At 40.8% G+C, this 26,120-nt stretch overlaps 1 protein-coding gene across 5 annotated transcripts in view; it reads left to right on the top strand.

The window, feature by feature from the left end:
* The first annotated feature begins 22,239 nt into the window (after window positions 1–22,239).
* The window catches only part of ZDHHC15 (zinc finger DHHC-type palmitoyltransferase 15), an 80,497-nt gene continuing 76,616 nt past the window's right edge, over window positions 22,240–26,120 (top strand). For 3 of the 5 annotated variants that reach the window (XM_069063119.1, XM_069063118.1, XM_069063117.1), the window contains exon 1: window positions 22,241–22,483. In XM_069063119.1, the coding sequence (XP_068919220.1) occupies window positions 22,348–22,483 (136 nt within the window). In that variant the 5' untranslated portion in view covers window positions 22,241–22,347. Of the gene's footprint in view, window positions 22,484–26,120 lie in introns of all 5 variants that reach the window. The other 2 variants (XM_069063115.1, XM_069063116.1) reach the window with 1 other exon arrangement.

Below are 26,120 nucleotides of genomic sequence, written 5' to 3'. Positions count from 1 at the left end.
GCTATAAATATTTTTGTATATAGGATCTTTTCTTTTTGCTTTGCTCTCTTTGGGATATAAGCCTACTAGTGATATCTTTAAGTCAAAAGTTACAGGGGCAGCTAGGTGGCACAGTGAATAGAGCACCAGCCCTGGAGGCAGGAGGACCTGAGTTCAAATCTGGCCTCAGACACTTAACACACACACACACACACACACACACACACACACACACACACAAAGCTAGCTGTCTGACCTTGAGCAAGTCACTTAACACCAATTGCCCTACCTTCCCCCCTCAAAAAAAAAAAGAATGGACTAACTCAAATGGCAAAAGAGGCTCAAAAAGCCAATGAGAAGAATACCTTAAAAAGGCGAATTTGCCACATGGAAAAAGAATCTCAAAAGCTCACTAAAGAGAATAATTCCTTCATAATTAGATTGGAGCAAATGGAAGCTAGTGACTTTATGAGAAATGAAGATACTATTAAACAGATCCAAACAAATGAAAAATAGAAGGCAATGTGAAATATCTTATTGGAAAAACCACTGACCTAGAAAATAGATCCAGGAGAGATAATTTAAAAATTACTGGACTACCTGAAAGCCATGATCAAAAAAAGAACCTAGAAATAATCCTTCAAGAAATTCTCAAGGAAATTGCCCTGATGTTTTAGAACCAGAGGGCAAAATAGAGGTTGAAAGAATCCACCAATCACCTCTTGAAAAAGATCCCAAAAAGAAAACTCCTAGAAATATTATAGACAGGTTCTGGAATTCCCAGATCAAGGAGAAAATATTACAAGCAGCCAGGAAGAAACTATTTGAATATTGTGGAAACACTATCAGGATAACTCAGGATCTGGCAGCTTCTACACTGAGGGATCGAAGGGCTTGGAATATGATATTCCGGAGGGCAAAGGAGCTGGGATTAAAACCAAGAATCACCTACCCAGCAAAATTGAGTACTATGTTTCAGGGGAAAATATGGTCATTCAGTGGAAGAGAGGACTTTCAAGCATTCTTGCTGAAAAACCAGAGTTGAATAGAAAATTTGACATTCAGATACAAGAAGCAAGAGAAGCATGAGAAGGTAAATAGGGGGGGGAAAATCGTAAGGAACTTATCAAAGTTGAGCTACTTACATTCCTACATGGAAAAATGATAATTTTAACTTCTGAAACTTTTCTCAATATGAGAATAATTGAAGGGAATATAAATGTGTGTATATATGTATATATACGTATATATCTACATAGGAGGGTATATGGGCATATGAATACATATGTGAGAGTGTGTATATATATATATGTACAGGTATACATAGACAGAGGGCACAGGACCAATTGAATAGAAAGGGATGATACTTAAAAGGTGAAATTGAGAGGTGAGAGAGGAATATAATGAGAGGAGATGGGGAGAGACAGAATGGGGTAAACTATCTCATATAGAAGAGGCAAGGGAAAATGGTTACGATGGAGGGGAAGAATAGGAAGGCAAAAGGGAATGGGTCAACCTTATTCCCATTGAATTTGGCTTAGGGAGGGAATGACATACACACTAAATAGGGTATCTCACCCTACAGGAGAGAAGGGGGGAAGGGAATGAGAGGGGGGATGATGGAGGGGAGGGCAGGTTGTGGGGGAGGAAAGTTGGAAGCACTCACTTTTGAAAAGTGACAGGGTCAAAGTAGAGAACAGAATAAGTGGGGGGCAGGATAGGATGGAGGGAAATATAGTCAGTCTTTCCCAATATATACACTATGGAAATGTTTTGCATAGCTACACATGTACAACCTTTATTGAATTGCTTATCTTCCCAGTAAGGGTGGGTGACAAGGGAGGAAGGGAAACAATTTGGAATTCAAAGTTTTTAAATCAAATGTTTAAATATATTTATTACATGCAACTGGGAAATAAGATATACAGGCACTGGGGTATAGAGACCCATCTTGCCCTACTGGAAAGTAGGAGGGGGTATGGGGGAGGATATAAGAGAGAGCAGATTGGGGGAGGGGGTATACAGTGAGATTGCTGTTTTGGGGTGGTGGGTAGGGGAAAGATGGGGAGAAAATTTGTAACTCAAAATCTTGTGGAAATGAATGATGTAAACTAAAAATAAATATAAAATTTAATTTAAAAAAAAAAGAAGTAAGACTTCTATCACAGAAACTTACTGCAAAGATTTTTACCAGTTAACTATTTTCCTTCTAATCTTAACTGTATTGGATTTGTTTGTGAAAAACCTTTTTAGTTTTGTGATCAAAATAGTCCATTTTATTTTTTGAGATCCTCTCTATCCCTTATTTATTATGTTAGCTATCCCAGGTTTTATCATGTTGGACAAGCTTCACCTACGATACTGGTAACAGACTGAGTATGCTTTTCAGGACCATCCTAGTTCCTTACCAGGAGGCTAGACGCTTGTACTTAGCTTAGGTAGACACATTCCTCTTCCCCTCCTTATGTAAATCTATCTGGTCATCAGGGCAGAAGATTGAGACTTTGAGGGGCCTTGATATATCCACCAAGTCTTAAGGGGCCCTACTCCATATGGATGGGCCTGTTTAATCTCCTTGGGTGACCAGAAAGCTGTCAACAAAGCCAAATGCTGCCATGAAACTCTGTCAATGGAGGCCAGGTGTAGCTTGAGACTTAGTCCCTTAGGCCAATCAAGTCCCAAAAATAGCTTCGTTGCCCTTCAGTGAAAGAAGTAGCCTAACCTAGAGCAGGGTAGAGAAAGCCCTGGTAGATACTGATCCTGTCACACATGGAAACCCACAAAACAGAAATATGTAAAAATGGCCATTGGTGTGGTTCCATTACAATGAAAGCTATTATTAATCAATCAAGAAGCATTTATTATCATCATCATTATTAGCACATTATGATATCAATCAATTAATCAACAACCACCACTAGGCACTGGGCCAGATGCCAAGGATACAAAGAAACAAATGAAACAATGCCTGTCCTCCTATAAGGAGCTTACATTCTGTCATGGCAACAACATGTACATATATAAGTGTAGCAAAGCTCTGGACTCATTCTCCTACAGCAAGTCTGGCTACATCTCTCCTTCAGTGTTCTAGGGGTACCCCTGAGGGATTTGGAGAACCTTTTTCTAATGCTATCAGCTTGAGTCCCCATTCAAGAATATTCCCCCAATTCTTGACCATCACTGATTAGCACCCCAGTTCCATGTAACCAATTAACATCAATTATCTTTTACAAAGGGATATTTACTTTGAAGCTCTAACAAGAACAGAAGTATAAGTACCTGGAGGCATACTCTCCACTATACCACCTGAGTCCCTGCAGAGAATGAGCTGAAACTTCAGAAAGTTTCTATATGGCATTCACCCACCAGGGTCCCGTCCAAAAGCAGCACAGCATTAAGTGAGGCTTCCTTTCAGCTATTACTGGGCTGGGCACATCAAGTCATTCGATAGGGCCTCATTGCTGGCCAGAAAAGCCATCGTGAACTCTGCTCCAGGTCTTCTTGGTGGCTCACTCTCCCAACCTTTTGAAGTTTCTAGGCTCATAACCAACTCCAGTCTCCTTCACCTAAAATCAGGAAAGGATAGATGCAAGAGAGATAGAAGTAGCGGCCAACAAGGCCATGTGTGGTTTATGTCTTTATGTCGCCTCTGGCTAAGAGAGGGCCCAAGGTTCCTTCCCCACCCAGAGGCCTACAGTATTTCGTCTTCCTTCTCCAATGGTAGTCAGTCTAGAAAGAACCACAGTCAAAAGACTCACTGTGGCTGACTAGGGCCTTTTAAATGCACCCAGTTTTAGCTATGCATCCAATCAACAGTCATTCTCTTCATCACATGGTTAGCAAACCAGAACCAGTTACACAATGTACAAAAGACATAAAAAGCAATTTTAGAAGGTTCAGGAAAGGCCTTATGCAGAAGGTAGTACTCAAGCTGAGCTTTGAAGAAAAGTGGAGGCGGGGGGAAGGCTAGGTGGTGCAGTGAATAGAGCACCGGCCCTGGAGTCAGGAGCACCTGAGTTCAAATCTGGTCTCAGACACTAAACACAAATACTAGCCATGTGACCTTGGGCAAGTCACTTAACCCCAATCGCCCTCCAAAAACCAAAAAAAATTTTTTTAATTAAAAAAATGAAAATGAAGAAAACCAGGAATTCTAAGAGGTAGAGGTGAGGAGGAAAGGCATTCCAGGGATATAGCCTATGAAAAGACACAGAGGATAGAGATGGAATGCCACATGTACAGAACAGCAAGGGGAACAGAAGCCCAGAAAGGTTGTATCCTGAAATATTAGAGAAGGCCCTAAAGATCCAGCACTCTTAACTTCAAAGATTTGGGCAGGGGGGCCACAAACTACCAAGGTGGCAGGAACTCAAGTGACCCAGATCAAAACCAAGCTGGGCAAACTATCATACTCAAAAGTCTAGCAGGGGCAGAACATGGCCCAAGCACAAAACCCTAATTCAGGAACTAAAGCTGGAGAGATGATTAAGTCAAAGAAAACACCAACCAGTATAAATAATTATTATATAGAGATCCCCCCCCCAGAGAGAGTAATTCTAAAATAACAAGCAGAAGCTCAAAGAGGAAAAGATGGATTTTCCACAAAGACAACATGAATACCTAGAAGAAATGAAACAAAAGATTAAAAAAGAAAGAAAGAAAAGCTCTGGAAGAAAGAATTGGAAGGAAAATAAGTAGCTTAAACAAAAAAAATGGCAAACCTTACCCAGGAAATGAACATGCCCAAGAAATTATGCATAGCCAAACTAGAAAAGATCAACCAGAAATCAATAACTCCATGAGAAGCAACAAATATTAGACTGGAAAGATAGAAGAAAATATAAGATATCTGATATCAAAAACAACTGACCTAAAAAACAGACCAAGGAAGGATAATCTAAGAATCAGTGGACTCCCTTAATTAAAAAATACAGCCTGATCCATCTCCAGAAAGAGAATCAATGAAATCTGAATGCAGACTGAAGCATAATTTTTCACTTTCTTTATTTTTCTTGCTTTTTATTTTAACAACATGGCTAATATGGAAATCTTTTACATGATTTCACATGTGTAATTGATATCACATTGCCTTTTCAATAGGTAGGGGAGGAGTAAGAAGGAGGGAGACAATTTGAAGCAAAAAAAAATTTAGTGAATGTTTAAAATAAAGAAATAATAATTTTGTTTTCAAATAGACCTTGGACACTATGTTTCAAGAAATCATAAAGGAAAACTGCCCAAATCTATTGGAACCAGAAGACAAAGAAAAGATAGAAAGAATCCACTGATCTTGCTATTTTATAAATTTGTTGTTAATAATTACTAAAATAGTAAAAAAAAAAAATAAAAATAAAAATGCGATGAAAAACTTAGAAACTAAAAATGAAGGCCATGAGCACTGGAATCAGAATCAAATTGTTTATTGCCTGTATCCTTGATCTGTGGAATTAGGAATTAATTTTCACAGAATTACAAAGACATATCACTCAAGTAGGGAAAAGTGATTCTGATTTCTGATAGAATACATTTAATAGACCAATTGACTTCAAATAAATAAATAGTAAAACCTAATTTTTGGCTTATAATTCGACTTAAGTGAAATAATGGAATACTTAAAATAGTGCTTCAAAAAAATCACTTGGGAATATTAGGGGGAAATGTAACAAATTTACTTTGGACTACAGTGGGAAAAGGGGAAGAAGGGAAAGAGGAGAAGGAAGAGAAGGAAGAGCCATGACTTTTTCATCTGTGTTAAAAACTGTAACAGATGGCTGAGCATGCCTGTAGTCCCTGTTACTGGGAGAGAAAGAGGCCTGGTGGATTGCTTGAACTCCAGAATTTTGAGCTGCACTAGGGCAAAAGCCAATTTTAAAAAATAACACCAAAGATTTTTAAAAATGCTCTCTTCCAAATTTTAGTGAAATTCTAACTGGAATTGTATGCTTTTCAGAACTGAATTATAACTTTAGCTGAAATAACTATCTGTGGTAAATGGATTAACTCAGAGATATATCTAACATTGAACCTTATGAACAATTTAACATAATAAACTCTGTTCTCTTTATTTAAAAAAAAAAAAAAGAATCCACTGACCATCTCTGAAAGAAACACTAAAAGAGGAAGATGGCGGAGTAGAAGCACTACCTCCAAGCGGCTCCAGCTTCCGCCTTCCCCAATCAATGTAAAAATAGTATTCTAAACAAACTTTGGAGCTGCAGAACCCACAAAATGACACAGAGAAGCTAATCTCCCGCTGAGGACAGCCCAGAGGCTGACAGAAATCGGCCAGCGCAGCACTCTGGGAGCCGAGCCCAGTGAGCCAGAGGTTTTAGCCCCAGGGTGGGTGTGACCAGCTGCAGGCCAAAGGGACTCCAGATCACCAGCAGCTGTGGCTGTTTCCAGATTTATCAACACATAAATGCAAAGGACAAAGTGAGAGGTCAGTGCAATCTGGACTCTGGGACTCAGTAAGTGGGAGTGCCTCGGCTTTTGCCCCTGGGGTGAGAAGCTGCTGAGACTCCCAGCACAGCCAGCCAGTGCCACATGGCAGCTTTAGCTCCTGGCCTGCAGAGTGTAGGGGGACCAAGCAATCAGACTGAGGGGTAATCGCTCTTGCTTTAACCTTCTTGGATCTGGACTGCAGTCTAGGGTGGAGGTCCTTGGGTGTGTGACCACCTTGCCCAAGCACGTGGAGGCCTCAGAGAGGGCACCCACCTAAACCTCCCGCAGCTGAGAAAACTCCAGCATTTGGGAAGAAAGCTCCCCTGTCTGGTGGCAGAGTCCTACTGTAGCAAAAAGCCCAGGGGTCAAGTGACTGAGGGGCAACATGACCAGGCAAAGGAAACAAAGCAGACAGAAGATTCCAACATTAGAATCCTATTTTGGGGACAAAAAGGAGCAAAGCATGGAACAGGAGGAAGACAGTGAAGTCAGAACTCCTGCACCAAAAGCTTCTAAGGAAAATACCAGCTGGTTACAGGCCATAGAGGACCTTAAGAAGAAGATAAGAGAAGTGGAGGAAAAATTGGGAAGAGAAATGAGAACAATGCAAGAAAATTACGAAATGAGAGTCAACAGCCTGACTGAGGAAAATACCACCTTAAAAAACAAACTAACTCAAATGGAAAAAGAGGCTCCAAAAGGCAATGAGGAGAAAAATGGCTTAAAAAGCTGAATTTGCCAGATGGAAAAAGAATCTCAAAAGCTCAATGAGGAGAATCATTGCTTCAGAATTAGCTTGGAGCAAGTTGAAGCTAATGACTTTATGAGAAATCAAGATGCTGCTAAACAGATCCAAACAAATGAAAGAATAGAAGGCAATGTGAAATATCTCATGGGAAAAATCACTGACCTGGAAAATAGATCCAGGAGAGATAATTTAAAAATTATTGGACTACCTAAAAGCCAAGATCAAAGTAAGAACCTAGAAATCATCCTCCAGGAAGTTCTCAAAGAAAACTGCCCTCATGTTTTAGAACCAGAGGGCAAAATAGAGGTTGAAAGAATCCACCGATCACCTCCTGAAAAAGATCCCCAAAAGAAAACTCCTAGGAATATTATATCCAGGCCCAGGAATTCCCAGATTAAGGAGAGAATATTACAAGCAGCCAGGAAGAAACAATTTGAATACTGTGTAAACACAATCAGGATAACCCAGGATCTGGCAGCTTCTACACTGAGGAATCAAAGGGCTTAGAATATGAAATTCCAGAGGGCAAAGGAGCTGGGATTAAAACCAAGAGTCACCTACCCAGCAAAACTGAGTATCATGTTTCAGGGGAAAATATGGTCATTCTGTGGAATAGAGGACTTTCAAGCATGCTTGCTGAAAAACCAGAGTTGAATAGAAAATTTGACATTCAGATACAAGAAGCAAGAGAAGCATGAGAAGGTAAACAGGGAAAAGAAATCATAAGGAACTTATCAAAGTTGAACTATTAACATTCCTACATGGAAAAACAATAATTGTAACTTATGAAACTTTTCTCAGTATGAAAATAGTTGAAGGGAATAGAAATATATATGAGGGTATATGGGCATATGAATACATATGTGAATGTGTGTATATATGTTTACAGTTATACATAGATAGAGGGCACGGGACCAATTTAACAGGAAGGGATGATACTTAAAAGGTGAAATTAAGAGGTGAGAGAGGAATATAATGAGAGGAGGTGGGGAGAGACAGAATGGGGTAAACTATCTCATATAGAAGAGGCAAGGGAAAATGGTTACGATGGAGGGGAAGAATAGGAAGGCAAAAGGGAATGGGTCAACCTTATTCCCATTGAATTTGGCTTGGAGAGGGAATGAAATACACGCTAAATAGGGTATCTCACCCTACAGGAGAGTAGAGGGGAAGGGGATGAGAGGGGAGATAATGAAAGGGAGGGCAGGCTGGGGGGGAAGGAAGCTGGAAGCACTCAGTTCTGAAAAGGGACGGGATCAAAGTAGAGAATAGAACAAGTGGGAGGTGGGATAGGAGGGAGGGAAATATAGTCAGTCTTTTACAATATATCTACTATGTTATTGTTTTGCATTAGCTACACATGTACAACCTATACTGAACTGCTTATCTTCCCAGTAAGGGTGGGTGACAAGGGACGAAGGGAATGAATCTGGAATTCAAAGTTTTAAAATCAGATGTTTAAATATATATATATATATATATATTTATTAATACTATTTTACATGTAATTGGGAAATAAGATATACAGGCACTGGGGCATAGAGATCCACCATGCCCTACTGGAAAAGTCAAAAGGAGTATGGGAGAAAATATGGGAGAGAGCAGATTGGAGGAGGGGATATCCTGTGGGACTGCTATTTTGGGGCAGTGGGTAGGGGGAACATGGGGAGAAAATTTGTAACTCAAAATCTGGTGGAAATGAATGATGTAAATCCAAAGTTAACAAAGCATTTGAAAAATGAAAATAAAAGAAACACCAAAAGAAAAAGTTTCAGCAATGGCATAACCAAAATCCAAGCTTCCATTTCAAAGAAAAAATACTTTGAGCATCAAGAAAGAAACAGTTCAAGTACCAAGCAACTACAGTTAGGATCACATAAGACCTGGCAACTTGTACAATAAACAAAGGAAGATTTTGGAATAAAATATTCTAAAAGGCAAGAGATCTAGGCTTACAACCAAGAACAACTTAACCTGCAGAGATAGGAAAAATCCTACAGGGAGGAAAATGAACCTTTAATGGAATAGATGAGTTTCAATCATTTCTGATGAAAAGACAAGAGCTGCATAAGGACTAAGACAAACACAAGACTAGGTAAATATATTTGAGCAATTAGAAGGAGCTGTATGATGATATAGTGCTAATGTTCTTGTAGGCGGATAACAAACAAGGGTCCCTTCAGAACCATAATGTCTTCAAAGGGTATTATTAAAGGAGATAAACAAGAAAAATAAATTCCAGTGTGGATTGGGTCTGTTCTGACAGTTCAAGTAGGGGAAAGAGAAGTAAAAGGAGGAAGAAGGGGTAGGACTTACTATTTCTCATAATTGGGTAATATAAGAAGAGTAAAAAAAAAAACCTGGTGAGAGAGGGCTTCAGATGAACTTTGACTCTTATCTAAAATGGACAAAAGAGGACTGAACACACTCCCACACACAGTTTCAAGTAGAAATACATCAAACTCAACTGGGAAACAGATAGGGATAGTGAGGTTAAGAGGGAGAATAATATAAAGGATGTAATAGTCACAAGCAAAATTAACTTCCTGATTCTGACAGGGATAAAAAAAAAGAAAATGAAAAAGAATAAAAAAGACCTAGAGTCTAAGGAGTGCCTTAGATTGCCTCAGATAGTTGGGTAACAGCTGAACAAATTGTGGTATATGAATGTAATGGAGTATTATTGCACCATAAGAAATCTTGAAAGAGACAATTTCAGAGAAAACTGGGTAATGTGAATTGACACAGAGTGAAATGAGCAAAACCAGCAAAACACTTTAAATGACAGCAACATTGTAAAGAAAAATAACTTTGAGAGACTTAAGAACTCTGATCATGCAATGACCTATGTTGTCTCCATGAGGACCTATTGATGAAGCATGCTACCTACCTCCTGACAGAGGAGTAATGGGCACAAGGTACAAAAAAAAAGACATACAGTTTTGGACATGGAAAACCAAAAGGAAAAAAAAATGTTATAATTGGTGTACAAAAGTTCTTTCCTCCACCCAGTTCCCTTTTTTTGACATCAGTAACTTGTTTGAATCATTGAAGTTAGAGTTTTTACTTGCACAGCATAATTCTTTCTCATTTTATTCTTTATTCTGCTGTGCTTTAATTTTAATCTTTGTTCTAACTATATAAAGAATACTGATTCATAACTGATAGTGAATCAGTCATAAGTCATTTCCTGGCCATTAAAATATAATTGGTTTTTAAAAAGTTAAACTGACTTCATTGTAACAGACATGAAATTAGTTATTGATTTGCGAAGCATATTAGAATGTAGAAACATATTAGAACTGTCTTATGCAATAAGTCTATTAATTGGTTAGAGCAAAGGTCAAAATCAGCATCAAATTAGAAGGATAGGGATAAAAAGAAGACGTTCAGAATGATGCCAACAACTACTGATCCATATTCCTACTTTCTCATTATTATAAAAAAATTGAGAATGGTATACACAAAAAGCAAGGGTATCCATGATGAAAATGTGAGTTGAGAACACACAGGTTTTTATCAAATGGTTCTCTACACCTGGCCACATCTGTACAGCCCCACTGCAAACTAAGAAGTAGAGAGAATACCAGATCCTACTATGGTGTTGTTTATGGATTACTGAACAGCATTACTAATATTTGACTCAGTAGACAAAAACATAGCCTGAAGGACTCTCCTCCAATAAAGAATCTCATATAGATTTTAAAATCAGAAAAGTAACCACAGACATAACTGTTCAATGTCTTTCTGATTATTAACCTCAAGGGAGATGTATGACAGCAACAAATTGTTTTTGCCAGGGTCATGGAGAATATTCTGTGCAAAAAATAGCATTAAGGCTGTCATCCATGAAATGTATCATTAGAAAAGGAGCTAGAGGTCAAGATGGCAGAGTAGAAGCAGGACCTCTGCTGGGCTCCGGCTTCCACCTTCCCCAATCCATGTAAAAGGGGATTCTAAACAAACTTTGGAGCTGCAGAACCCACAAAATGACACAGAGAAGCTAACTTCCCACTGAGGATAGTCCGGCAGGCTGGCAGGAATCCAGCGCAGCCCGCTGGGAGCCGAGCTCAGCCCCACACCGAGGCTTTAGCCTCAGGGCAGGCCTGACCAGCCTCCAGCCAGAGGGACACCAGATCACCAGCAGCTGTGGCCGTTTCCAGATTTATCAACACATAGATGCAAAGGACAAAGTGAGAGGTCAGTGCAGTCTGGACTTTGGGACCCAGTAACTGGGAGTGCAGGGCTTTTGCCCCCAGGGCGAGAAGCCGCTGAGACCCTGGCACAGCCAGTTAGTGCCACGTGGCAGCTTCAGCTCCTGGCCTGCAGAGTGTAGGGGGACCAAGCACCAGTCTGAGGGGTAATCGCTCTTGCTTTAACCTGCTTGGATCTGGATTGCAGTCTAGGGTGGAGGTCCTTGGATGTGTGTCCCACTTGCCAGAGTGTGTGGAGGTTTCAGAGAGGGTACCCATCTAATACCTCCGGCAGCTGAGAAAACCCCAGCGTTTGGGACGAAAGCTCCCCTGTCTGGTGGCAGAGTCCTACTGTAGCAAAAAGCCCAGGGGTCAAGTGACTGAGGGGCAACATGACCAGGCAAAGGAAACAAAGCAGACAGAAGATTCCAACATTAGAATCCTATTTTGGGGACAAAAAGGAGCAAAGCATGGAACAGGAGGAAGACAGTGAAGTCAGAACTCCTGCACCAAAAGCTTCTAAGGAAAACACAAGCTAGTTACAGGCCATAGAGGACCTTAAGAAGCAGATAAGAGAAGTGGAGGAAAAATTGTGAAGAGAAATGAGAACGATGCAAGAAAATTATGAAATGAGAGTCAACAGCCTGACTGAGGAAAATACCACCTTAAAAAACAAACTAACTCAAATGGCAAAAGAGGCTCCAAAAGGCAATGAGGAGAAGAATGCCTTAAAAAGCTGAATTTGCCAGATGGAAAAAGAATCTCAAAAGCTCAATGAGGAGAATCATTGCTTCAGAATTAGACTGGAGCAAATGGAAGCTAATGACTTTATGAGAAATCAAGATGCTGTTAAACAGATCCAAACAAATGAAAGAATAGAAGGCAATGTGAACTATCTCATGGGAAAAACCACTGACCTGGAAAATAGATCCAAGAGAGATGATTTAAAAATTATTGGACTACCTGAAAGCCATGATCAAAGTAAGAACCTAGAAATCATCCTCCAGGAAGTTCTCAAAGAAAACTGCCCTGATGTTTTAGAACCAGAGGGCAAAATAGAAGTTGAATGAATCCACTGATCACCTCCTGAAAAAGATCCCCAAAAGAAAACTCCTAGGAATATTGTAGCCAGGTTCCAGAATTCCCAGATTAAGGAGAGAATATTACAAGCAGCTAGGAAGAAACAATTTGAATATTGTGGAAACACAATCAAGATAACCCAGGATCTGGCAGCTTCTACACTGAGGGATCAAAGGGCTTAGAATATGAAATTCCAGAGGTCAAAGGAACTTGGATTAAAACCAAGAGTCACCTACCCAGCAAAACTGAGTATCATGTTTCAGGGGAAAATATGGTCATTCAGTGGAATAGAGGACTTTCAAGCATTCTTGCTGAAAAAACCAGAGTTGAATAGAAAATTTGACATTCAGATACAAGAAGCAAGAGAAGCATGAGAAGGTAAACAGGGAAAAGGAATCATAAGGAACTTATCAAAGTTGAACTATTAACATTCCTACATGGAAAAACAATAATTGTAACTTATGAAACTTTTCTCAGTAGTTGAAGGGAATAGAAATATATATATATATATATATATATATATATATATATATGAATGAGGGTATATGGGCATATGAATACATATGTGAATGTGTGTATATATGTTTACAGTTATTCATAGATAGAGGGCACAGGACCAATTTAACAGGAAGGGATGATACTTAAAAGTTAAAATTGAGAGGTGAGAGAGGAATATAATGAGAGGAGATGGGGAGAGACAGAATGGGGTAAACTATCTCATAGAAGAGGCAAGGAAAAATGGTTACAATGGAGGGGAAGAATAGGAAGGCAAAAGGGAATGGGTCGACCTTATTCCCATTGAATTTGGTTTGAGGAGGGAATGAAATACACACTAAATAGGGCATCTCACCCTCCAGGAGAATAGGGGGGTAAGGGGATGAGAAGGGGGATGATGGAAGGGAGGGCAGGCTGGGGGGGGAGGGAAATTGGGAGCACCCACTTTTGAAAAGGGACGGGATCAAAGTAGAGAATAGAACAAGTGGGAGGTGGGATAGGAGGGAGGGAAATATAGTCAGTCTTTTATAATATATCTACTATGTTATTGTTTTGCATTAGCCACATATGTACAACCTATACTGAACTGCTTATCTTCCCAGTAAGGGTAGGAGACAAGGGAGGAAGGGAATGAATCTGGAATTCAAAGTTTTAAAATCAAATACTCAAATATATATATATATAATTAATAATACTATTTTACATGTAATTGGGAAATAAAATATACAGGCACTGGGGCATAGAGATCCACTGGAAAAGTCGAAAAGGTTATGGGAGAAAATATGGGAGAGAGCAGATTGGAAGTGGGGATATCCTGTGGGACTGCTGTTTTGGGGTGGTGGGTAGGGGGAAAACGGGGAGAAAATTTGTAACTCAAATCTGGCAGAAACAAATGATGTAAATCAGAAGTTAATAAAGCATTTGAAAAAAAGAAAAGGAGCTAGACCACATGATAACAGATAAGAAGAGCATGGGATAACAATTGCATCACCTTTGGAAGTCTCCATCAGTACCTATAAAATGTAAAACCTAGAGGAAGGCCTGCAGCATGTCAGGTGGATTCCCTGTAGAGGTTCTGCAAGAGAACATGAATGTGAAAAAAAGAGAACATGCATGTGAAAAAAAGAGAACATGCATGTGGATTATATAGAATAAGAAGTCTTGGATGATTTGTGATTGACACCAATAGATCTAGTGAGATATTGAAGAAATAATACAGATCTTCCAGTAAAGATGACTGCTTAAATGGAGGCTCACATTTCACCCAGTTCTCACAAACCTACTCTGGCAAAAACCTAAAAATTGCACCAAATGGAAGCGTGTTCAAGAAATCTAAAAAGAAGTCATAGTAAGTTACTTCATCCAGCCAAGTAGTCCAAGAACAATAGGAAAGGAAGCCAGTCAGAAAATCCAGCACCAACGCAGGCTAACAAGATAAAGCATCCTAGTTCAGACCAGAGACAGTCAAGGAACATTTGAATCCTCCAATGCCCTATATAGAGATGAAACAAGGGGAAAAGGCCCTGATGTGGTGGATGTTGATAGAACTCAGATGCTTCAACGTCTGGGAGGACAGTACTCAGATTGGGACGCCCCAAGATGGCACAGAGGTCCCTTAGCCTTAAAACCTACAAGCACTCTTAAATTGTTTAGATCTGACTGTATTTGTGTCCAAAAAAATGAAGGAATTAGAATAGGATCTATTATTTTATTCCTGAAGGCAATTTCCAGTGTGGAAAGTTCCTCCATTGGTGCAGATTACTAGCTTGTCTGTAATTTACTGTCCTAGAAAGTTACCTGGGGTAGTAAGAGGATTTTCCAAGGGTCATACCACACCTAGTATGTCACACAAGTGTGTCTCCATGACTCTAAAATTGGCCTCTCTGAAGAATTTATGACCACACAAGAAATAGAGAGTGTTACAGGATACAAAATGAATACTTTTGATTACTTTAAATTAAAAATGGTTTATGTGACCAAAACCAATGCAGTCAAGATTAGAAGGAAAACAGTAAACTGTGGAAAAAAAATTTACAGCAAGTTTCTCTGATAAAGGCCTCATTTTTCAAATATATAGAGAACTCAGTCAAATCTATCAAAAATCAAGTCATTCCCCAATTTATAAATGGTCAAAGGATATGAACAGGCAGTTTTCATGTGAAGAAATCATATAGTCATGTGAAAAAATGCTCTAAATTACTATTGATTAGAGAAATGCAAATTAAAACAACTCTGAGGTACTACTTCACACCTATCAGTTTGACTAGTATGACAGAAAAGAAAAATGACAAATGTTGGAAGGGAGAATTGGGACATTCATTGTTGGTGGAGATGTGAACTGATCCAACCATTCTGAAGAACAATTTGGAACTATGCCAAAAGGGCTATAAAATTATGCATATCCTTTGACCCAGCAATACCACTACTAGGTCTATATCCCAAAGAGATCAAAGGAAAACGAAAAGACTCTATATGTACAAACTATTTCTAGCAGGTCTTTTTGTGGTAGCAAAGAATTGGAAATTGAGGGCATGCCCATCAATCAGGGAATGTCTGAACAAGTTGTGGTACATGATTGCTACGGAATACTATTGTGCTATATGAAATGATGAGCAGGATGCTTTCAGTAAAACATGGAAATACATGAACTGATTGAAAGTGAAATTAGCAGAACCAGGAGAACATTGTACACAGTAGCAATACCGTACAATGATCAGCAGTGAATGACTTAGTTATTCTCAGCAATACAATGATCCAAGATAATTTTGAAGGAGTTATGATAAAAAAAAATGTTATCCACCCCCAAAGAAAGGACTGATGGAGTATGAATGCAGATCAAAGCATATTATTTTTACTTTCTTTATTTTTCTTGGGATTTTTTTGGTCCGTGTTCTTTTTTGCAATATGGCCAATATATAAATATGATTTGCATGACTGCACATGTATAATCTATATCGATCTATTTGCCTTCTCAATAAGGGGGAAGGGAAAGAGAGAGAATTTAGAATTAGAAATTATTTTTAAAAATGAATGTTAGGGGCGACTAGGTGGTGCAGTGAATAGTCCTGATATCGACTATACCTGATAGTCAGGAGGACCAGAGTTCAAATATGGCCTCGGACACTTAACACTTACTAGCCATGTGACCTTGGGCAAGTCACTTAACCCCAATTGCCCTGTCCTCCCCTCTCCAAAAAAATGAATGTTAAAAATTGTTTTTGCATGTAATTGAGAAAAAAATTTAAAACTTTCAAAATTTATAAGAAAAGAATCACTGAATTCCCTGAAGACTCTGACAAAAAAAGGAAGTAATATAGTTTTCATAAGAACTCCCTGCCATGCTCTTATGGTCAGGCATGGCGTTGGAACTATTTTTGGTGCTAATGCCAGGAAATGCCAGTCCTCAGAGCAGGACAAGACTAGACAAATTAGTTAGTCCCTTAGGGCCCTCCATGGAATGGGGGTGGGGGGTGCTGTGGAATGGAGATTCAATAAGGACATCATTTTAATATGCTCTTCTATACATGCATATATTTTAAAAGCAGTTAGTATCAGAGATATTAGAACCCAGGCTCTCTAATTCTACATCATGTGTTCTTTCCACTATACTCCTATGCTCCATTTGACTTCTTACTTCAAAATCCTACCCCTAATACTTACTCTCTTTAGGGATTGGGGCAAGGCCCTTTCCCTCTCTGAGACTTTGTCTCCTCCTCTGTAAAATGAGGGGGTTGGACTAGAGGAGGCCTAAGGTCTTTCCTAGTTCTAAATCCCATAATTCACTGTGTTCCAGGGAAGGCCTAAAGCCTTCAACAATCAATCTCACAGAGAGGGCATAAACTTTGACCAGATTGCAAAAATGTCTTGTCCTTGTCTTGCTAATAAACATTTATGACTTCAAGTTATGTATATGTTAAGAGTTGGGGCAAGGGTAAGGGATAGGGAGAGACAGCTACTAAAGGCCTTTGGTTTCAGTTCTCTTGTAGTCTCTTCTGTGGCAGGGGAAAGAAAGCAAGGTACCAAGCAATTCTGGGAACTAGTGTTCTGGATTCCACACAGTGCTGAATATACACAAACACACACACACGAACACACACACACATGCTCACACAAACATATCCTTACACACACATGCTCACACACATACACACATATACTCAATATATACATGCTCATACAATACATATTCACCTATATACACATATATAAACACATATGCATACTCACACATAGTACACAAATGCTCACACATATGCATACATGCTTATATTCACACATACTCCATGTATACATGCTCACATGTATGTATATATACATACATACTTATGTGCTCACATATATACATACCTATTCACACACATATACACAGGCTCACACACACTCACTCACAGAGTACCAGCCAGTAGGGGAGTTAGAGATCAAGTCTGACTCTCTCATGCAATCCAATCCAGCAACTGTCTATTTAATAATCACCTATACTGTGCAAAAGACTGTGCTAGGTACAAGGACAAAATAATAGATGATCCCTGCCCTCAAGGAGCTTAAATTCTACTGAGAGGATGGGGAGGATGATGCAACATATGCACAAGACATAAACTAGGTATGAACAAGTCTAAGAATCTCACTCAGTCAACAGGCATTGGTTAAACACTATATTCTAGGCACTGTACTAAGTGCTAAGGACACAAAGAAAGGCAAGCACTGCCCTCAAGAAGCTCCTGTCCTAATGGGGAGGCAACATGCAAATAACTATGTTCACACAAGATCGATACGGAAGAAATAGAAAGAAATCTCAAATCAAAAATGTAAACTAGTTGTGAACATTTTCTGAGCCAATTTAGGGGAGCAAAGTCCTTTGGTCATTGAATGAAGGACATTCAGGATTGGGTACGATTCATTGAAAGAATTAGACATCCATCTGGGCCTGTGAATATTACAGCAGACCAGTCTGGAGCTGACCATTATATTAAGAGGATACAGCAAGAGCTTTCCAGTAGAAGATTCCAAAACATCATTCCAGCAATTGGCTGGTTTGGTGATATTCAAGGGAATTGCCCTTATGGGGTAGAAAACTGAATTCTCTCTCTCTCTCCTCTGACCAGTAGATAACCTTGGAAACTTTCAAAGGCAGCTTCAGGTCTCTCCACAAGAGAACTGACCCTCATAGCCCAGCAGGCAGCTACACTTAAGGAGAACCTTATAAAGATACCATAAAGGGGCAAAAAGTAACCAGAAGCTATCAGCTAACTTTGGGTTCGTGTGCTAAGCTTGAGCCCATTTCCCCCACAGACCCTATTCCACACTTTGTATTTTCTCTTTTGCACACATGATGCTCCATCTCTCATTCCAGCACTGGATGCTTCCCATGCCTGGAATGCAGTCCTCCCTTGTCTCTACTACTTAGAATCCATTTTACCTTCTGGTCAGATGAGTTTCTGTTTGATCCTAGAAGTAACAGAGAGCCACCAAAGTTTATTGACTGGACTTTAGGGAATTTGTAGCAGCTGTGGAGAGGACAAACTGAGCAGCTAGGTGGCGCTGCAGTGGATAGAGTGCTGGGCCTGGAGTCAGAAAAACCTGAGTTCAAATTCAGCCTTAGATACTTACTAGCTGTGGGAACCTGGGCAAGTTACTTACCCCTGTTTGGCTAAGTTTCCTCCTCTGTAAAATGGCCTGGAGAAGGGAATTGGAAACCCTTCTGGTATCTTTGCCAAGAAGACTCTAAATAAGATCACAGAAAGTCAAACATAACTAAAAATTACTGAACAACAACAGAGAATGACTGAAGTAGGGAAAGGCTTGAAGCAGACACTAAACAATAATCCAGGTGAGAGGTGGCAAGGATCTAAACTAGTGTAGTGGCTGTAAGTGGAGAAGGGCTTACTTGCAAGGGATGTTGTAGAAGGAGAATCTACAAGATTTGGCAAGGGATTGGATTTGTAGAGTAGAGAATGATGTTGAGTTTGTGAACCCATTTGTCTAGAAAAATGTAACTTTATGTCTTGTTATGACCAAGCATGTATCCTCTAATCCAAGCAGGTCCATCTCCTTACTGGGATCCCCCTAGGTTCTTTGTCCATCTCTTCACCCTGGTGCCCCACCATTTGCCCTGGAAATGGGAGTCCTACACTGTTCATTCTCACCTTGGAGTCTGTGCCCTCATTACTCCTTTCATACTGAATGCTGTCCCTCCTTTGCCATACCTACTGAAATTCAACCCATCCATAAAGATACAATTCAAATGTACCCCCCCACCTTTTTCCTTCCTTGAACTCCTATTATTATAGAAAGAGTTGCCCCCTTCAGAACCTCTGATTACTCACCTTAAAATGGGGAAAAATGATACATCATTTTCAGTGAATCTGCTATCTCATTGATGTCAGTCTTCCCTCTGAGGCAGTCTGGGAAGTCCTGGCCCAAAGGGAGGAAGGAAAACAGCTAGTGTGACTAATAAATCCATCAAGAACATTTCTTGACATCCAATGAATTCTCCCAGCTGGCCCTGGCCCTAACTCTTAGGACTTCAAACCATGCCTTCTCTGCTGGGGACTTGTTCTAGAACTTCCCTCCTTGCCCTGAAACAGCTAGCTGCTCCCCTTGGAATATTCCTTCACGAGACCTGCCCCTTTGGTGAGCTCCCCTGGAGCCTCCATTTTGTGTCAGCATAGACGGACCTGCCTTCATTTTCCTTCCAGATCTGTCCCTGGCAGGCCCTGGTGCTCAGGACCTCCCTCTTCCCCCTCCCCTTTCAAGTGCTGTCTTCCCCTATCCGAATGTAAGCTTCTTCAGAGCAAAGACTGTCTTCGGTAAGCACTCAGTGTTTGTTTCCTTCCTTTCTTTCAATACCTGTACCTCTTTTTATCTGCCCTCTCACAGATGACATGTGTACAGGTGGCTGGGGTATATCTTTAAAGGGCTCTAGCTCCGTCTGTCTACATCAGCATGAAGCCCCACCAACCCTAACCTTCACGGACCGTCCAGAAACACCTCTTGATACAGCTCAGTGACTGGGATTGTCCTGCTTCATATCTCAAAATCAGAACCAGTCTGTAGACTGCAGGTGAGAGGGAGCAGTCAGGAAACTTGCTTTAGCCTTTGCCCAATTGATCAGGTTGTATGCAACAATGAATCATGTAGCTCAATCAACTGCATGTAAGATTCTATCGCTGTACCTGAAGCAACAAGCATTTATTAAGTGCTTACTATATGCCATGCATTAAAAATACAAATGTAAAAATTGAAATGATTCCTACTCACAAGCTTAACTCTACCATTCTCCACTTTCTAGCTTCCATCCCTCCCTTGAAAGCCAGTGCTCGCCCTGCAGACCCTCCTTCTGTGCATGTCATAAACATCCATACTTTCTTATCCTGTGACTTGTGTCCCTGTTCCCCCATATATCCTCAACAAAGCATCCACCCTATGTGCTGGGAGCTGTCATCCGGATCCTTTTACATTCTGGGGGTAGTTAGATAGCACTCAGGCTGTCCATTTGGCAGCCCTCACTCTCACCACTTCTGAACAGAGGCCATTACTGAAAATATGCTGCTGCTTTCCTGAGCCCAGGATGCATCTCACCACTGGCCTTTGGGTCATCTGTGACTTTGATCCTTCTAAGCCTGATGTTTTCCAATTTTCTTAACCATCCAGCATTTCAGGAGAGGAACATTTTTTTGTAGAAAACATGGGCCTTTTTTTCAAACCAGGGAGCATTTTGGAATCATGAAAATCCTTGTGTTCATTCCTAGAGGCAATATAGCTAAATTACTTCCTTTGACTCAACTCTGGGCCCAGGTTACTACTGATCCAGTGTTTTTCCCAGAAATATTTACCTTTTCATTAATAATACTTGTATACATTTCACGATGTGTTGCCAAAGACCAGTCCTGTGGCAGGTCAAGGAGGGAGCTAGTCTGGAAAAACAAGAGACTGGAATCAATTTAGAAACACACAACAACTAATATATTCTCTCACTGCCATGGCAAGTGTGGTGGCCTTGAACTGTGAGGATGAACCTGAATTACTCTCTGTCTGTCCTTGGTCAACTAATTCTTTTCTTTTATCTTCATCTGTAAAATGCTGAGATGGTACCTAATGATTTTGGTTTTCATTTTGGTACCTGATGTTTTTTAATATGCTTTTTACCTCTGACATTCCATAATCTAAACTGCTTCACTCCCTGGGCAGTTTTCTTCTCTCTAAGTAAGGGATTGGACTACAGGAGCCCTCTTCTGCTGCTTACTGCTTGTATAGCCTTCAGCAAATCACTTTCCTCCCTGGGCTCAGTTTCCTCATTTGTAAAATGAGGTTAGACTGGAAGCCATCTGGCTTCTAAGGTTTGAAATTTATGTCCTATGACCTTTAAGATACAGTTGGTATAGTAGATAGCATGCTGGCCTTGAAGTCGGGAGGGTCTGAGTTAGAATTCTATGTCAGAAACTATTGGTAGGGTAACTTTCTCTGAGCTTCAATTTCCTCAGCTATAAGATGTGACAACCAAATGACAGTATAAATCAAATAAACAATCATCTCCAGCACCCAGGCCATGATAGGTGCTTAATAAATGTTTGGTGATTGCTTGAAATCACAAAAATGCCAACAGTGTCTGTTCTCAAGGGGTTTACATTCTGTTGGAGAAGACTACATGGATGTAAGCACACATGTTCTGACATTCTATTTCTTCCCCTCTCTGGGCCTCAGTTTCCACATCCATAAAATAGAAGGGTTGGACTAGATGACCTCCAAATGTCCTTTAAGTTTTCAATCTGTGATCTTTAGCAGCCTATCTTCTCTGGGCCTGTTTCCTTCTCTTTAAAAGGAGAGGATTGCTCTTCAGGGGTGGGGAAACCTGAACACAGGTAGATGATTGTGAAGGTTTCTTCCCCTTCTTGGCATCCTAGGACCCCTCTGACCTCTCACCTGATTTGTTCATTCATTTTTCAGTCATGTCCGATTCCACGTGACCCCATTTGGGGTTTTCTTGGCAGAGATACTGGAGTGGTTCCATTTCCTTCTCCAACTCATTTTACAGATGAGGAAACTGAGGCAAACAGGGTGAAGTAGGCAAACGGGGTGAAGTGACTTGTCAGGGTCACACAGCTAGTAAGTGTGTGGGGTCGGATATAAACCCAGGTGTTCCTGACTCCAGACCCGGCCACTGGCTGCCCCACCCAGCTGGGTGTTGGATTTTTGGTTTGTGAGTGTGAGTGTGTGCGTGTTGCGCGTTGTTTTTTTTGAGTAGCCCAGCTATGCGAAGGAGTGGCCGCGCGGTGGCGCTGTGGCGCCAGCGGAGCCCCCATCAGGCTTTGCAGTAGAGCGCCGCACTGGTGCGTCTGCCCTTCCTCCCTGCATCTCCCTAGCCGTCTTTGCGCTAGAGCTGTCAGGCCTGCTGGGCCGAGCTCAGAGCAGAGGATGCGACGAGGCTGGAAGATGGCTCTGTCCTGGGGACTGCGGTGCTGCCGCCGCATGCTGGCTTGGGTGCCCGTGCTCGTGATCGTGCTCGTTGTGCTGTGGTCCTACTACGCCTATGTCTTCGAGCTGTGCGTGGGTAAGTGGGAGCGGGCGGGGGCGCCTCCTCGCCCCCCACCCGTTTCTGTGCAGTCCCCATGGGGGGCCCCGCCTCTTGCTTCTTGCCCGAAGCTTCTGCCCCCTCCACCGGCCTGATCCAGGCGTCTGCCCCTCTTCCCCAAGCTAGGCCCCCTTTCCCTTTTCTTCTACCCATTCTGTGCCCCCAACCTGGGCTCCCTGCTTCCCCCGCCGCCCCCACCCATGTCCCTCACACTGAGGTTCCGCCGCATTCCCTGCGTCCAGAAAGAGCGCTGGGGATGGAGTCAGTAGATCTGCCACTTAACTACCTGTATGACCTTGGGCACTGCAGAGGCTTCGCCCGCTCTGGGCCTGGGATTCTTCATCTGTAAAATGAGGGGGCGTAGTAAATGATCTCTAAGGGCCCTTTCTGCCTTGAAGCCGAGACCCTATTATCCCCATACACTGGGATCCCACCATGTTCCCTTCACATTCCCCATACAAGGGCACTGCTGTGTCCCCCATCCCCTCACCTCAGGGTCTCAACATGACTCGTGACACCAAGCTTCCCCCCCCCCTCTCAGTTATAGCTGAGGTCCCTCTTCCCTATCCCCAAGATTTGGGGACGCATATAATCGCCCTCCCTTCCCCCATAGACTGGGGAGAGCAATGTCGTGCACAGACAGTTTGGGGAAAATAAGAACCCAGAAAGAGGTTGTCTTTTCCAGCCTTGTTTCTGGTTCTTTCCCTAATGATTCAGGTCTGTATAGCAAGGGAAACATTTCCCTCACCCCATTCATGTGTGTGTGTGTGTGTGTGTGTGTGTGTGTGTGTGTGTCTGTGTGTGTGTCTGTGTGTGTGTGTCTGTGTCTGTGTATGCATATATGTACAAACATATGTTTATGTATATATTATGCATTTTATTTTGATGAATCACTTCCTAATAAATATCCTCCACCACAGAGCCTTCAAATAAAAAAGGCAAACAAAATAATTTAACATAGCAGCAGTAAATAACATCCTCTATCACTTTTACTTCTGGCTTACAGTTTATGAATAGGAAATAAAGATTATGTTTTAACTCCAGTCCTCAAGGAACCAACGCCAACCACTGGATTTTACCCAAATTCTATTGTCTTTATTTATGCCAGTATTTTCATACTCAAATATAAAAGCAGGGGCTTTACTAGCGTACCTTTCTACCTTGAAATTCAATGCAGGCCTTGCAGATCCTCTTTCCTTGCACGTCACAGCTAAACCATACGCAAGGATCTCTGCAGTCACATATTGACTTAAGAAAACCATATATTAACATATGAATGTTCTATTGGGTTCTTATTTCTTTTGTTTGCTATTTCTCAGTTCCATTTTATTCTAATTCTGGGTGCACTCTGGACTTGCCTGGGTTTTATGTTTGATATATTACTCTGGTTTACATTATTGTAAATGTGTATATTGTTCTCTTGCTTTTTTTTATGCTGCATTGGTTCATACAGGTGACTTCCCATGTTTCTGTGGAACTCTTCATATTTACTGCTCCTTATAGCACAATAATATTCAATTATATTCATATCTATTGGCACATAGAAAGCACTTAATAAAGAAATGCTTCATGCTTTTCATTCATTTATATACTGTAATTTGTTCAACCATTCCCCAATCATTGGGCACATGATTTGTTTCCAGCCTCTTGCTACTACAAATGGTGTCGCTATTAATATTTTGGTATGCATGAGACCTTCCTCTCTATCATTGACTTCTTTGGGGTAATAAACCCAACAGTAGGGATCATGGTATCAAAGGGCAAAAACAGTTTTGTGGCTTTTCTTGTGAAATATCAAATTGTTTTCCAGGATCATTGGACCAGTGCATAGCCCATACCCATAGTGTATTAGTGTGCCTGTCTTCCAGCAGCTCCTCTAACATAATTATTTCCATCTCCCACCATCTTTGCAAATTTGATTGGTGTAAGGAACTAAGCTCCTTTTTAGAAACATTATGGAAAATGTAAAAAAGAGCTCTTAAAGAAATCAATCCAATCAATTGCCTTTGTCAGGCATAAAATAAGTTTGGTTTCCATCTCATTGCTGAAATTGAGGGTTTAATCAAGGCTATGCAATAACAGGAGAGATTTTCTATATTCAGACGTTACCATTTCTGCCTTTCAATGAAAAAATTAAGAGTCCAGAAATCTGGACTGCTATTATGCTGTCGACATTCTGTCTAAGGACTATTAACACATCGGGTAGTTATGTAAGGTCTTTTAGAATTTGGGGGTTTTGTGCTTTGAGTGGACATTGCAAAGAAAGCTTTCCCTCCCCCCATTTAAACATAAAACCAAGCTGGAATCACAGAGTCTCAGAATTGAAAGAGACTTCAGAGGCCATCTGGTGCAAAGCATGTATGACCAGGAAACCACTTTAAAAACAAATACAACAGGTGATCAGCCTGTGCCTAAAGACCTCATATGAGAGGGAACCTACTGCCCCCTCCCCCAGAAACCCATTCTATTTGTGGATAGCTCAGATTATTGATATTTCTCCCTTATATCAAACCTAAATTTGATTTTTTTGTTTCTTTGTTTGGGTTTTTTGTAATCCTCAACCTGTTGGCTCTGGAGCCAAACAGAACAAATCTTTCTTGCCCATGACAGCAAACACCTGTCATGCCCCCTCCAGTCATCCCTTCTCCTGACTACATAGACTCAGTTTCTTCAGATGATGCTTACATGATATGAACCTAAGGCCCTTCAGCATTGTGATTACCCTCCTCTGAATGTTCTTGAACTGACCCATGTCCTAGTGAGCATAGTACTACACATATGGTCAGTCCAGAGCAGAGTCCTGTGGACCCATCGTTCCCCGAGCCCTAGACATTATACTCCCCTTAGAGCACAACCTCCTTGAGAGTAGAAACTGACTTATTTTTCTAGTTATTTCCCCAGCACTTACTGTGCTTGAAAATTTTTTCATTCATTAATTCTTAATGTAACCTAAAATCATATTCCCTTTTTTTTCAGTGCTATATCACACTATAGATTCATCATGATCTCACAGCCTATTAAAACTCCCAGATCCCAAAGAGGAACTGTGGCTTCCCCCATCTTGTACTTGTGAAGTTGACTTTTTTAATTCAGATGTTGGAATCAACCTTTATTCCTATTACATTTTACCTTACTGGACTCAGCACAATGTTCTAGCCTGCCATGATACTTTGAGATACTGACTCTATCATCTCTGATTCTGTTATTTCTCTGGCCCAGCTATGTAACATCTGTAAATTTGATAAGCATGTCATCTGTGTCTTGATCCAAGTCATCAATTAAAAGGTTAGATAGCACAGGGCCAAGCACAGATCTCTAGGGAACTCCACTAGAAACTTCCTTCCTTCCAGATTGAGATGAAACCATTCACAGTCATTTTGGGGATCCACCCATTCAGCTAATTCAAAATTCATTTGCCTAGAGCTTCACCTAGCCCATATCTCTCCTATTATCCACAAGAACAGCACGAGATGTTTTGATTAGGCTTTGCTAAAGTAATCTACTAAAGTAAATCTAAAAATAAAGCAATCTTGGTGATCTATATCTAGAGAACTCCTCTGACCTAACATTCTAGTAATTGTGAGAAAAAGAAAATGAGATTGATCTGGCATGGCTT

This window comes from Petaurus breviceps, unplaced genomic scaffold, assembly GCF_028583685.1.
Source record: "Petaurus breviceps papuanus isolate PSGF00001 unplaced genomic scaffold, PetGlider_PUasm1.0 90535, whole genome shotgun sequence".
In the NCBI taxonomy this organism is placed as follows: Eukaryota; Metazoa; Chordata; class Mammalia; order Diprotodontia; family Petauridae; genus Petaurus; species Petaurus breviceps.
The sequence above is the reverse complement of the archived record's forward strand: the minus strand, read 5'-3'. Positions and strand labels throughout refer to the sequence as shown.